The sequence below is a fragment of the Nelusetta ayraudi genome, unplaced genomic scaffold (genome assembly GCF_046127955.1).
Source record: "Nelusetta ayraudi isolate G7.1 ecotype Tasmania unplaced genomic scaffold, CSIRO-AGI_Nayr_v1 ptg000042l, whole genome shotgun sequence".
Lineage (NCBI taxonomy): Eukaryota > Metazoa > Chordata > Actinopteri > Tetraodontiformes > Monacanthidae > Nelusetta > Nelusetta ayraudi.
In genome coordinates this window covers 13,509,848-13,523,084 of record NW_027466092.1, presented here as the reverse complement: position 1 = coordinate 13,523,084, position 13,237 = coordinate 13,509,848, and the positions used below count along the sequence as shown (strand labels likewise).

The 13,237-nt window shown below is 42.8% G+C and overlaps 2 protein-coding genes across 2 annotated transcripts; one reads left to right on the top strand and one right to left on the bottom strand.

The window, feature by feature from the left end:
• The first annotated feature begins 471 nt into the window (after positions 1–471).
• Positions 472–6,247, top strand: LOC142894253 (neuronal pentraxin-2-like). The gene is made up of 5 exons (XM_076035519.1): positions 472–1,017; positions 1,513–1,732; positions 2,623–2,867; positions 2,990–3,169; positions 4,140–6,247. The coding sequence occupies exons 1-5, from the start codon at positions 532–534 to the stop codon at positions 4,368–4,370; spliced, it is 1,362 nt and encodes a 453-aa protein (XP_075891634.1). The 5' UTR covers positions 472–531; the 3' UTR covers positions 4,371–6,247.
• Positions 6,248–8,099: 1,852 nt separating this feature from the next.
• tmem130 (transmembrane protein 130) lies at positions 8,100–12,943 on the bottom strand. Its single transcript, XM_076035518.1, has 8 exons — positions 12,873–12,943; positions 12,716–12,792; positions 12,460–12,631; positions 12,227–12,372; positions 11,548–11,632; positions 11,203–11,405; positions 9,423–9,529; positions 8,100–8,862 (listed from the first exon to the last, which is right to left on the bottom strand). Exons 1-8 carry the CDS (start codon positions 12,878–12,880, stop codon positions 8,722–8,724), a joined length of 939 nt encoding a protein of 312 aa, XP_075891633.1. The 5' UTR covers positions 12,881–12,943; the 3' UTR covers positions 8,100–8,721.
• Positions 12,944–13,237: the final 294 nt, after the last annotated feature.

Below are 13,237 nucleotides of genomic sequence, written 5' to 3'. Positions count from 1 at the left end.
TGTATTCACTCTCCATGCTTTCAATGGTTTTCATTAAATATCCCAAAATACACATGAAAATAGACGCAGCTGATACTAAGGTGAGGAAAAAGCTGGCGTCCTCTCCCTGCTGTGGCGCCACTTATCACATACACGCATTCTGCTTCTTTATAGCCTTTTAAAATGAAAGAACTTGTGAAAACCGAGTCGGGAAATCGCGTCGAGAATCAGGCCAGGTGGTTTGTGACGTTAGTTACTACAACCAATCCCGAGCCTCTGCTGACACTTTTCCCCGCTAATCCTCTTTGCTGAGAGGAGCTGTCCGATCAGCACCGCGCCATGCGCCCCCTCTTCTGCCACAAATAGTCCCGTGAGCTGGGTTTAAGGAGACCGGGTGGCCGCCCACCAAATTCATTTTTTTAATTTTGCAATTCGAAATGCCTCTCTAGGGGTAGTAAAAAAAAAACAAAAAAAACAAGGTGGCGTTGGTTGTTAAGCTTTATGATTTTTTTACGCACAGAACTTTAGGACACATTTGTCGCGGAGGTCTTCATGTTTCAGCTTCCTGGCTTTCCAGTGACTTTTCACAGGGGAAATATGTTTCCACGCTTGTGTGGATTCCTCTGTTTATGCGCACTGGTTTGCGTTCAGCTTGCAACCGGCCAGCCGGACGATGGAAAGCGGTACATCTGCCGGGCGGTGCCCCTCAGTGGAGATGTCAGCTGTCCCGTCACGCTCTTGCCCGAGCTCAACTCCGGCGGACAGGAAGAGGAGCTCAGGAACACCGTCATGCAACTGCGGGAGACAATTTTACAACAGAAAGAGAACATCTCCAAGCAGCAGGGCACCATCAACGAGCTGACCACCAAGTTGTCGCTGTGCGCCGCGGCCACCGACGACAAGAAGTACGACAAGGGCGGTTCATGGGGCAAGGAGAAGCAAAACACAATGGGTGACGTGCCCAGAGATCCAAATGACACCATCGAAAGTCTGGGGAAAACCATGCAGGGGCTGAAGGACCGCCTGGAAAACTTGGAGGTGAGTAATCTGCGCCCGGTTACTAAAGGTGTCCGCCTGTGCCAAGCCGCGCGGACTATGGCATCCTGCTTGGTACGGATATATCGGATTAGGACGTAATGTCGTATCATCACGGAGAAGTCAAGTGGCTCTGCAAATTACGAGCGTGCTTGGATCACTGAGCATTAATTGTTCAAAGGACTAATAATAGTGTGACTGGCATCTGACTTGCTGTTACGCACCGGCCGTTTGCTGCTTTGAAAAACATAACTAAGTTGTTAATGCAGTAATGTTTAATTAAATGCATTCACAGTTTTTTTTTCCTTCTCCCTGAAAAATTCTTCAGCAAAAAATGGATTCGTAGAAAACAAACCAAAGTTTACGCATACAATCAACAAAGCCAACAAAAAAAATCTCTCCTCCACACTGAGTGTTTTTCACTTCGTCGAATGGATCGATGGGATCGTTACTTCAGGAAGGGCCTGATGCATTTCCTGCCGTGTGATTTGTCCTCAGCAACAACAAATGCGCGCCAACATGACTGGCGCCTCGTTCCCCAGCGAGCTGCGCGACCTGTTGCAGCGTCGCCTCGGGGAGCTGGAGAAGCAGCTGCTGAAGAAGGTCAGCAACCTGGAGGAGGAGAAGAGCATGCTAACGAACGCCACGGCCGCCTACAGGATGAAGACCGAGAGCACGCTGAACGCCCTGGTGGAGAGGATCAGCGAGCTGGAGAAAGGTTAAAAAAATATATATATATAAATAAACAAGAATAGAACGAATGCATCTGCCGCAGCGCCAAGGTCAGATGATGATGATGATGATGATGATGATGATGATGATGCCTAGTCGAGATGAGAAATCAATTTTATCTGAATAGTTCATATTCAGAATGAGAAGAAGAGGGTGGAGGAGAAGTGGCTCTGCATAATGCATGTATAAGTGCATGAAACATTTTCATTACACTAATAGAGAGGAGGCAGAGTGAGTCGCTTAGACAAGCATGATGAAGAAAAGACATTAGAGGTCAACGTCGATCACTATGTATGTGGTTGACGCAGTTTTAAGGGATCCAGTTGTGCAAAATTCACCATCACTGTTTATTAACGATGCACCCGCCTGTTCCGGTCTGGTACTCGCTGAGAATGTTTAAAATGACACATTTTATTTATCCATGTCCTTTCAGAATGCGTACTCCGAAACAAAATATTTTGGAAACAGCCCTTTGTGATGTCACAAATCACAATGACTGATACCTCTCCTGGGTTAGCTTCAGCAGCCTCATGCTTGGTTTGTCTCATTCTAAAAATCCTAAGGGACCAAAAACGCACAGCATAGCTGCAATGCTTGGCATTTCTGTGGGAGGGTGCAAACAAGGGGCTAACATGCTGTGGAGACTTTTGGCTAAGTAGTTGGTGAGGCCACTGACATCTGAGGAAGTCAATGAGAAATAAGGAGCTGAAAATAGTTATTATATTATATAACATTAAGTGGGGATCAGATATAAATCATGACTGTTTATTAGAATAAAACGGATCAGAGGCTTTTCATTTGTGCAGCAGTTAACCGCTTCATGTGGCATTATCACCTTCCCCCTTCTCCTCTGTGGTGCCCGCTGCATCATTACAGGAGGAGGAGACTTCAAGTCGCCGGAGCAGTTTAAACTCTGCCTCCCGCAGCGAACCAACTACCTGTATGGCCGCATCACAAAGAGCCTGCCAGAGATGTACGCCTTCACACTTTGCATGTGGATCAAGTCCAGCGCCACTCCTGGTATAGGAACCCCCTTCTCCTACGGGGTGCCGGGCCAGGCCAATGAGATTGTGCTGATCGAATGGGGCAATAATCCAATAGAGCTGCTCATCAACGACAAGGCAAGTGGCTTCCAGTCTCCCCAAAGTATCTGGAGCAATTCTCTTTCACTGTCACCAAAACACTGTAGCATACTTAGTGACGTACTTATCAATTGACTGACTGATTGATGGGTCGAGCGCAGGTTGCCCAGTTGCCACTGGAGGCGCGTGATGGAAGGTGGCACCACATTTGCATCTCCTGGACCACGCGAGACGGCCAATGGGACGCGTACCAAGATGGTGAGAAGAGGGGCAGCGGCGATAACCTGGCAGCCTGGCATCCAATCAAACCTGGAGGAGTCGTCATACTGGGGCAGGAACAGGTACTTCGGACAAAAACACATAAAAGACAGTGAGAAGGCAGTATGTTTTAGAAAGGTCTACATTAAGATACTTACAATGGCGCAAGTCTGCTGTTAGATCATAATCTCTTTGGTGCCAGGCAAGATTTTTCATTAATCATTAGTCTTTTATTACTGATTTTGGTAGAATCAGACAGAGGTTCATGCTTCTTCCAATGTTACACAAATCCCCTTGCGTTACCTGTGGCACAGTGTGGTTTAAATTTGTGGCATTGCAGGATTAAGTGAAAAAAAATCAATTGGTGACTTATGCATTTTTAAATTTTCAGGTTAAACCTGCTTAAGTTTGAAAAATAAACCTTGAATTAATAACATTAGTTAACAGCTGTATACAACACTGGTGAACAAGTATCGACATCCAGGTGCATGAAAATTGCATGAGAAATATTTGGTTGGTGAATGTCTAAGCTTGTCTCATGTTTGCAGACAATTTAGACTTACCTGCTGTGGCCCAAAGCTGTAAAGTGTTTTCGCACGGCTGTGAATTCTTAGTCATCAAAGCACATTAAAAGGGCAGGCTGGACGTTGTGAAGGGTGACTTTTACTTTCCCACTGTACAGAAATCACACTGCTATACCACCCAATAGCCTGAGTATTGTTACCACTTCTCAGACAGACCAGCGTGTGAAAAAAAATGAGACATACAAGATAAATTACCCATTGTTCTGGCTTTGTGTGGTCTACTTTTTTTGATTTGATTTTAAAAAGAAATATTCAGCCAGGAGCATTTTCAGTTATGGCTTGGAGTCGCAGATTTTATGTTTATTAACAGCATCCAACAGTAGAAAATGATTACAGCTTTTAAATCTAAAAGTTTAATGACCAGGGCTGCAGATTATTTCCTTCTCCTCGGAGAGACAATTACCTGCGGATGATAATGCTGTTGTGGATGCTATTCAGAAATTCATTTTGCTGTTTATGGCCCTTGCAGGACGTGGTGGGCGGGCGCTTTGACGCTGGACAGGCTTTTGTGGGTGAGCTGAGTCAGGTGAACATTTGGGATCGCGTTCTGAAGCCAGTGGAAATCCAGTCAATGGCTAACTGCAGCATGTACGTCCCTGGGAACGTGATCTCCTGGTTAGCCAACATTGTGGAGGTGTTCGGGAGAGGAGCCTTCAAAAGGCCCCTGGAGATGTGTCAAGAGCGTCTCCCCAATGCTTGAAACTCATCCGTTTGCCTGTTTGGATTCCTGCCATTCTGTACTTTTTTTTAATTCTTGAATCTTGCTGTGAGAAACATTATGGACCTTTTCCTCTGCAATGATTTTAAATAAATGAAGTATCTGAGGTGTGATCAGGACAGTTTACGACTGAAAGACCTTCCAAAATGTTGACAGTGGACGTTTTTCACAGCTCCCAAGTTAATTCGGTCCTATCTGCAGATACACACACAGTTAATTAAAAAAAAAAGAAGAAGTTAGGATTAAGTTTGGCCTTTCCAAATGAGCTAATTGCTATGAGAGTGGCACTGTAACTCTTTGTGACCTGAATCATGGAACAGAGCCTTGACTAGTAACCCTGAGCTTGCACGGCAGTTATATGCCTCTCTTAAATATCACACATCCATCTTGCTTCAGTCAGTGGTGTCTTCAGTGGGTTGCTTTCAGTTTAGACTTGGCAAAAGTTGAACAAGAGCAGAAAGTCAATGAAGCAAGTTGTGCTTAAAAGCCTGCGATACAGGTGAGCTGTGTATCAAGTTTCACATTTTACTTCTATGCATAGCACTTCGCTGCATGTTAATTTCAACATGGTCCATGATGTCCTAGACTGTGGACACTAAACATATGCTGTAGTGTATTTAATGTGCAATCTTTGACACTCAACTCTCAAACTCAACTCAGCAGTCAAGCAACTGTGAACCTTGCTGCTGCTGAATTGATCAGTGTGGATGCTGCAGTCAAGGCAGTTTTGTCAGGCTTAATTGCATTTACACTTTAAAACAATGAAGGCTCTGTGGCTTTCTGTAAAGGGAAAATACTTTTTGACTTTACTCCCTGCTTACTTCAAGTGGAGTTTAGTTGATTCCCAAATCTAATTTACACCAGTGGGAAATTGCTGCTAAGTGGCTCAATTTGAAACACATTTTTACCAAACATTGTGAAGCCCAAATGGCCACTGTAAAAAATATCTATTAAAAAATTGAAATTGAGAGTGGAAGCTAAATCCCAATAATTACAAATCAGTCTTCTAATATTTAATGTTTTCCAGTAAGTTCTTCTAATTCAAAAGCCACCAGACTCGACTCTCCCCCAGATAGTGTTCAGATATAACAAACACTATCACAGTCATGAAAATTGTCTCTTGTGCAGCGCCACTGCAAGAACTCTGTTTCAAGCGCACTAGTTTTAGGCAAGGTGTGCCACCGACACGTGAGCTGGTCTTGCGTGTCTAGTGGAAGGGGTGAGTGGCCGGAAAAGATTAAAGGCCAGGCTAATGTTATGTCTGTTCCTTAACTAGGGAACAGGCTTAGCACCAGCTTGTGTCAATGCAAAGATCTTGAGATATTCAGGCATATTACTGGGAGAAGATAAGCTTGAACACCGTCATTTTTTATTTATTTTTTTTGCTTCCTGTTTGAACATACGACTATTAAAAATCAAACCTAGTTTTAAAGCTTCATTCCTGGTGTGTACTGCTGGAAACCTGTGATTACAAATAATTTTTTTCCTTGCCTTTTCTTTTCTTTTGGAAACGCAGGCTGTTCAAAAGGTGAATCTTGTTCAACGTGCAATCATCGTGCCCATGTTGCTCTTTGCTCTCATCCTGGTTGGTAATACCACTGGGGCATGTTGTCTAACCCAGCTCTTTGCAGACATTCTAGTTGGTCATACTGATACTTTCAAACTGTGATATGACTCAAAAGCTGTTTGCTAAGCAATGACAAATTTGTGGGAAAAAACGCTTGCTGAAGCATTCTCTGATTTGGAAAAATTCTGAGTCATTGTCTGTCTTGTCTTGTGGCCTTCTTACAAAGATTCAAAGTGCCATTGATTGTTTTCTAAGTGTTGTATACTCTGCCAATGGAAAATATGTGGGAAAATAAAAGAAAATAACTGCTGAAAATGACTCTAAGGTCATTCTTTTATTTATTTTCTGTATTTTTTATCACATGATTGCGATGATCTCCTGCGTTCCCCTTCCAGAAAAGTGGGAATTCCAACAGTTAAACACACTCTCTCACTTTAATGCGCCAATACAGAAGTGACATGAGCCGTTCGTGGCACAGCCTGAGCGGCATCTTTGACTGAAGCGACCCGAGTCTGGACAACAACAGGTGTGCCGCGTGGCATTAGCCATGCTTAACAGATGAGAGAGGCTGTAAGGTCAGGGGTGGCGTCACGGATACACTCCACTCAGACAGAGCCACTCCTTCTGTGCTCACACCTGACCGAGAAAATCTCAGACAGGACTAGTCGCGAGTATAGTTTTTTTGGTTGGTTGTTTTTTTTAGGTCGATATTGAACATTTTTTCCATATCATTCATTTCAGCTAACAAAAAAATGTCGACATTTGAGTTGCACATTGAAGAGGTTAATTAACATGATGGGTCTAATGAGACAGAAAGTGCTTTCTGTTTTTGGTAGTTTCTGGTTCTGGTTCAGTTGTAATTACGAAGTCTTCTCAATATGTACAAGGCTATTTTTATTTCTTTAAATACTGTGCACACATTCAACAGCCACTTACTTTGGTGCTTACTAATCACTCAATGACACAACAGTAGCTCAATGCACTTACAAGAAAAAAGGAAGAAAGGTGATCTTGATCATTTTGGTTGTTGATGCCAAACTGTTTCAGAACCTGTTTATTTACATCATTTACACACAGCTATTAGATCAAATTTACAGAGAATGGTCTCTTTCTGAAAGGAAGTTTTCTGCATGATAATATAAGCCTGAGGTTGGAGGAGAATGGCCGGACAGTTTCAAGATGACAGATGACCATTGAGGAACACGCAGCATGTCCAGCCTGGAGGCAGATGGGCTGCAGCAGCAGAGGACCACAGTTGAGGCAGGGTAGAGTTTCCAGCTCCTTGTTGAATCCATCCCACGAAGGCTGATGGCAGCTCTTAAGACAGCAGAACAGCTGTGTGCAGCTAATGAAGTGAGCGCTGGGTGTATACTGTTCCAGTGTTGCTCGTGTGATATATGAAATTTGGGCCGAATAAACAAAGGATAAAATCACAAAAGTCTACATTTGGAAAATTTTAATGAGATTTTGCCTGAGTTTTGTATTTGCTCGTACTTTATTACCGCTCTATTCTGTGCTATTTTGTAAGCGAGATACATGGAAAAGTATTATTTGGTGAACAACAAGGTCTCTAGTTGATACTATTTCGTTTCTAGCTGTAAGAGTTTTTAATGAAGACTCATTTTCAAGGCAAATTATATCGAAACAAAATAGGTCCCACTGAGCAATGGCACAAAAAATACTCATTCAAATGTAAAAATCTGCAATAAAGCCATGTGGTTGGCATCATTTTTGATAAAGGCAGAACCGTAAAGACATAATTAGGTTGTTTGTTATCATGGACTGCGAGTGTGGTTGGTTTTCGTTGTTTTTCCGCCATATAAACTGTTTTGTGCATGAGGTCCCTGGAACATTTTTCCAAGACTCGCTGAGGGTTGTGCACCCTGGACGGCTAAATCATTATGACACAATGAAGCTGGAGCAAATACAAAATAGTTCCTCGCTTTACAAATGGTGTGGAAAGCTGCAGTTGCGTCTTGAGTCCAAGGTCGAAGTTGTCTCAGCCACTGCAGCTCCCCGCAGTCTGCCTGACAGTCCAGATTCATCAGGAATCCTTTTATTAATAACAGCGTCACGTATAATGGAGGACAAGCTGTTGCTTTAAAAAAAAAAAAAAAACTGAGGTCAATAAGATCGATTTTTTTTTTATAGAGAATAAAAAGGGAAGCACAGAATGTTGGAAGAAGAGGCGTGTATTGATTTACATTCTTTTCCCTATAATGTCATGCAACCTGACATGTCTGGGTTCGCAGGAAGTGCAGAAACCTAATGGGAAGAGATCAAAGTGGGCCGAGAGCAAACAAAGATTGCGCCCTGTAGAACAAACACACCCTCTGATCAAGAGATGTGTCTTTAATAACGTCTCCATGTCTCGTGTCACCGTAAAAAAAAAAAAAAAAAGAAGCCTAAAAAACAGTCTTTTGACTGGACAGCTCATTGATTAAACATCACATCGCTCACGCTATCAATTTATTATGAGTCCGTTTAAATGTCAGCCCACGCTCTGTGACTCCCTTCTTGAGCAAATAATGATGTGGCTTGACCTGATAGCTTTTCTCAACAGCAGGGGTTGAAACCTCTCGACACACACACACACACACACACACTAGATTTAGCCACAGCATCCTGAGCCGAGCTCCGAACACCGATCATTGTGATAACACTGCGTCAACCACAGTAAACGAGCCACAGCTGCACCGCTGTTACATGCGCAGGAGTGTATGTCTGTGTGTGTGTGTCTGTGAGGCATTATGTCACAGCAGCGCGTTAAGAGCAGTATTGTGTTCCCTGCTGAAGCAGAAGTGGCCTTTTCTCTCCGCCCTCCATGCTGCTGAAGTTGAAATGGATGGAGCTCTGGCCATCGGCGTGCTGACCCTTCAGGAACAGCGCGTTAGTGGAAGTCGCCATCTGCAACGATCACAGGCGACATGTCAGTCGGAACCCCAGCAATCGGATTCGCTTGTGTGATGATGGCCCATTGGATTTAAAGTATAAATAATCGGATTCAATGTAACAAGAGAGCTCGATTACAACGAAGTGAACTGAATTACAGTTTTGTAATCGGGAGTAGAGGGTAAAAATCCAATATTGTTTCTCAATTTAAGATGAACAGCAAAATATTTTATTTAGCACTTATAATTTTATGTTATTATTTTTAATAAACGTTTGCTCACATTTATGAAGGTCCTTTGGGTGAAATAACTGAATTTCGTTGTAGGAGTTCTGGCTTAGGTATAACAACAGTGCCTTCTAGTGGTCACAAAGCAAGACACGCTTTTATGTCAGGACTGCACTCTCCTCCTCACAATAAAAATACATGACTGTAAAACAAACAAACAAACTCCAAAGTATCCAAAGGTATTTGATAGAAAAACATATTTTGTATTTTGTCTCTACTTTGACCTTGTTTCTCTGATGCAAACACATCTTAATAGAAGCCTTAGTGAGGTGTCACTGAGACATATTACCCGGGATCTGCTGTGATTGCGGGGCCGGCAGGCGATGACGCCGATGAAAGAGAACGTTGCAACCAGAACAGCAGCACAGCACAGGATGAAGAAGATGTGGACGCCGTCTGCAATTGAGGCGGGGAGGGGGGCATGTTTTGTCACATGCAAGTAGTAAAAGTGACGAGAAAAGAGCCAAATTTTAAAGAGTTCTACATAGCTGTATAAACCATAAGCCACATTAAAAATCCCCACATCACTCCGCGACCCACAACCTAAAGCTACACAGTTGACACTCAGGTCGAAAGACGCTCCAAAATGAATTTTGGAAATCTACATTTCCAAAGTTTTCCCGAAAACGCTACCATCGGCTCACCAGAGGGTTACGCCAGATTCTGCTTGTTTTATTTGAAGTGAAAGTGCAGTGGATGGATTGAACAGCAGTCATGTGCTGAGCGGTAGGATCCCTTTAACGCCTGGATTCCTCCATTTGTCACCGCTCCCGTTTCTCTCTGGAACTAATGCAGCTCAACGGCACGTGGTGCCTTTTTGTCTGAAAGGCCTCGGGACACAGCCTGGTGCAAGTTGTTCAAGAGGAGAAGCTGCTTTCAAATCTCATGTCCAAATATGGGAAGAAATAGTTAATTGTAAGAGAACAGACTTCTTAACTTATACATGTTAAATAAATGGCAGGGGTTCCTGTTGGCTCTAAATGTTCCATTATTCAATCCCTCTTTAAATGCTTCAGCTATTTAAATGAATGTAGCTTCTCTACGTCCGAAGTATAGCTTCATTAGACTCTGCTGAGCTTGAAAACACTGACTAATACAGTATTTAATAAGTCTCAATAAACTGATGGTTCTCCTAACTGCTGAAACTTGCTGAACTTCTCTGAGTTATTTTCAGCAAGATAGATCCCACATGATAGTGGTGGAGCGTTTTATTCCATCACATGACATGATGACACGGATGTCGGTACGCATTTTTGGGGAAACTAATAATAGTAAAACTAATAAATTTTTAAAAAGCGATGTCCCTTAAACCTGCACTCGCTAGCTGCACCTTCAAATTGTCCCACATAAGTTCTGTAAGTATCAAAACCACGTAGATGGACACGCTGCAGATCTATTTGACCCATCACCAGCACGAGTGTGACAATATCATGAAATGTAAATAAAACGTAACCCAATTTGGTGAAAACAATGAGTGAGGTTGAGCCATTTCAAGTTGGAGCCTCTGTGATGTGTAACTGCACAGTTATTAAAGGGATAGTTGACTGAAAATTGAACCATCATCTGGTCACCACTAAGAACTAATGGAGGCTCTGCTGACATTTCTCATCCACATCCCCGTGATGGACTGTCCTGGAGGAAATAATTCAACCTAATAGACTTACAGCTTCTGTTGGCCATAATCTCAAATAAAAATCAGAACAGAAGAGAGACATACTGTACCATCATACATACAAACTAGCTATCTGGGATAGAAACATGGCGCTAATGTTTTAATTTTGTTTTTCTTCAATTGTTTTTGATGTTTGAGTGACACTCCAGAATGATTTGTGGATTACACGCAGTCACATCGACATTTTTGGCAGGTGAATAGGTGAGGGGCGGCATGGATGAGACTGCAATACTGAACAAATTATCCCTTTAAATCATCAGGGAATTCAGGTCTAATCACAAAACGCACCCATGATGATGGCAAAGCATTAGCAATGACACACTTTCTTTTCAGGCCATACGTTGTTATTACGTTGTTATTACATTGATATTACAGTCAATATTTTCAGGTCACTCACTGCTCCGCTTGACGTTGATGCTGAAAGAGGTCTCCATCTTGCTGATGTCATTGTGGACGCTGATGTCCACGCAGTGGACGCCGGGAGTGGTGAAGGTGTGGTTCAGACGCAGCGTGTTCTCATACAGGATGGTCAGCGTGCAGCCCGCCGTCTCGTCCGGCACGCAGTTAAGACGGAAACGCCAGCAAACCCACATTGGAGGACTGAAGACAGATGATCAACCGGTTTCCTCCAGAGACTTTCTACTTTTTGTTTTCATACATATATATACAGGGGTTTGTGTCCAGCTCATTAAATGAATTCAAGTGGTTCATATTATTTTGTTTTAGAGTTTTTGGAACCTACCTCCCATCCACATGAAAAGCCAAGCTGGAGTCCTGAGACAGCAGATAATCCGGCAGCCCCATCAGCTCAATGTGTTTAATGGCATCTATAATTTCATTGATTATGGTCAATTATTTTTAGAATACTCGGGGACAAGTTCAGCAAACCTCAACTTAAAGAGATACAGAATGCAACTATACAGAAACCGTTATACCTGTTCTGCATGTTTGCTAGTCCTTTATGTTGCAAAATTTGCTTTATTAGCATTAGCATGCTTAGTTATTATTTCTACCTAATAATACTTGTCTGTTGCCGGTGAGCAAACCAGATTTTTAAAATAGCACTCTGTGATGTCACAAAGGGCACTGATATCCCGATGACAAAACCCAAAGCCAGGTGATCATTACCACCTGGTTTTTCTCCAAAATATTATATTGATTAATAAGATGACATAAGATGAAAATTAGTATTTTTGCCAGATGCAATAAACAAAGTGCTACTTTTTTTTTTTTAAAGAAACAATATCTGCAATGGATCCTTTCAAATATTGAAAATGCTTGATAAATAGCTATTGTCGGCTTGTCATCACGCTAAGATATATTACTTAGTTTCCAATGAAATACTCCTACAATAATTTTATTTTGGGCTGTGGACAATATACTTCCCACAAAATAGTAAAATATACATATATATGACTGACCCAGGACTTGCACATCCATGGAGTAGGAGTCAGTGATCAGAGGTGAATATTTGGTCAAATTCACTCCAACATTCAGCCGCAGTGTGTAGTTCCCCGACTGTGAGTAATGGTAGCGGATGAACGGCTCGGTCCCTTCGATCACCTTCCTGCACGACAGATCAAGTGATGGCAGCCAGACTAAGCAAGGCCAAGACTCCAACCCAGTTTAAAACAGTGCAGAGTTCTCTTCCTACCCATTCCCCAGGTCCCAAGTGTAGGTGAACTTTGCCTCGCTGAAGTTCTTCTGGGGATCAAAGAGTTCAAACATGGTCTCTGTGGGAACGTCTGACGCCAGCTCTCCTGTGTCTCTCACATAGGTGGCGTTCCCCTCCATCTGATAGAAAAGCAACCTCCCAGCAATGTTCTCTGTGACATAAAAACGCATAAGAATATCAGCAGTTGCAATACTGCCTGTGAAAAAGTGTGATATCAGAACTCTGGGAGGCATACCCAGAACCGTCAAAGGGTCGGAGGTCTTCACCACACCCTCGACAAGCTGGAGTGAGAGCGTCAAGATCCATACGACATTAATTCTGCAAGTAAACATCCTGTCAGATTAGAAGAGGCTGGAGAAAAGACTTTGAATATGAAAGGTGAGGGAATTTACCTCTTCATGGCTGCTGGTCCACTCCTCAGGGGCTCATGAGAGAAGAGCCGAGGGAAAGTGGCTCCTTCTGTCTGGTTAGGAGACTCGGGGGAATGCAGATGAAAGCCAGAGTGGCTTGAAATTGCCATCATCCGTTTCGATCACGTGGCTGAAGAACAGCATTGAAACTCTGAGGCCCTGAACCAAATCTCTACAGAGATGATGGATTTTCCCCCCCTCTAATGCTGTGTTTATATTCCATTCTAAAGATCAACAAAAAAAACTCTGAAGAGTTTGATCTAATTTCAATAGATTTGACTCGGTGTATTGGGCTGGTTTATTTAACTCCAACTTCAATTTAAGCGTAGAAATTGTCCAAGGAAACT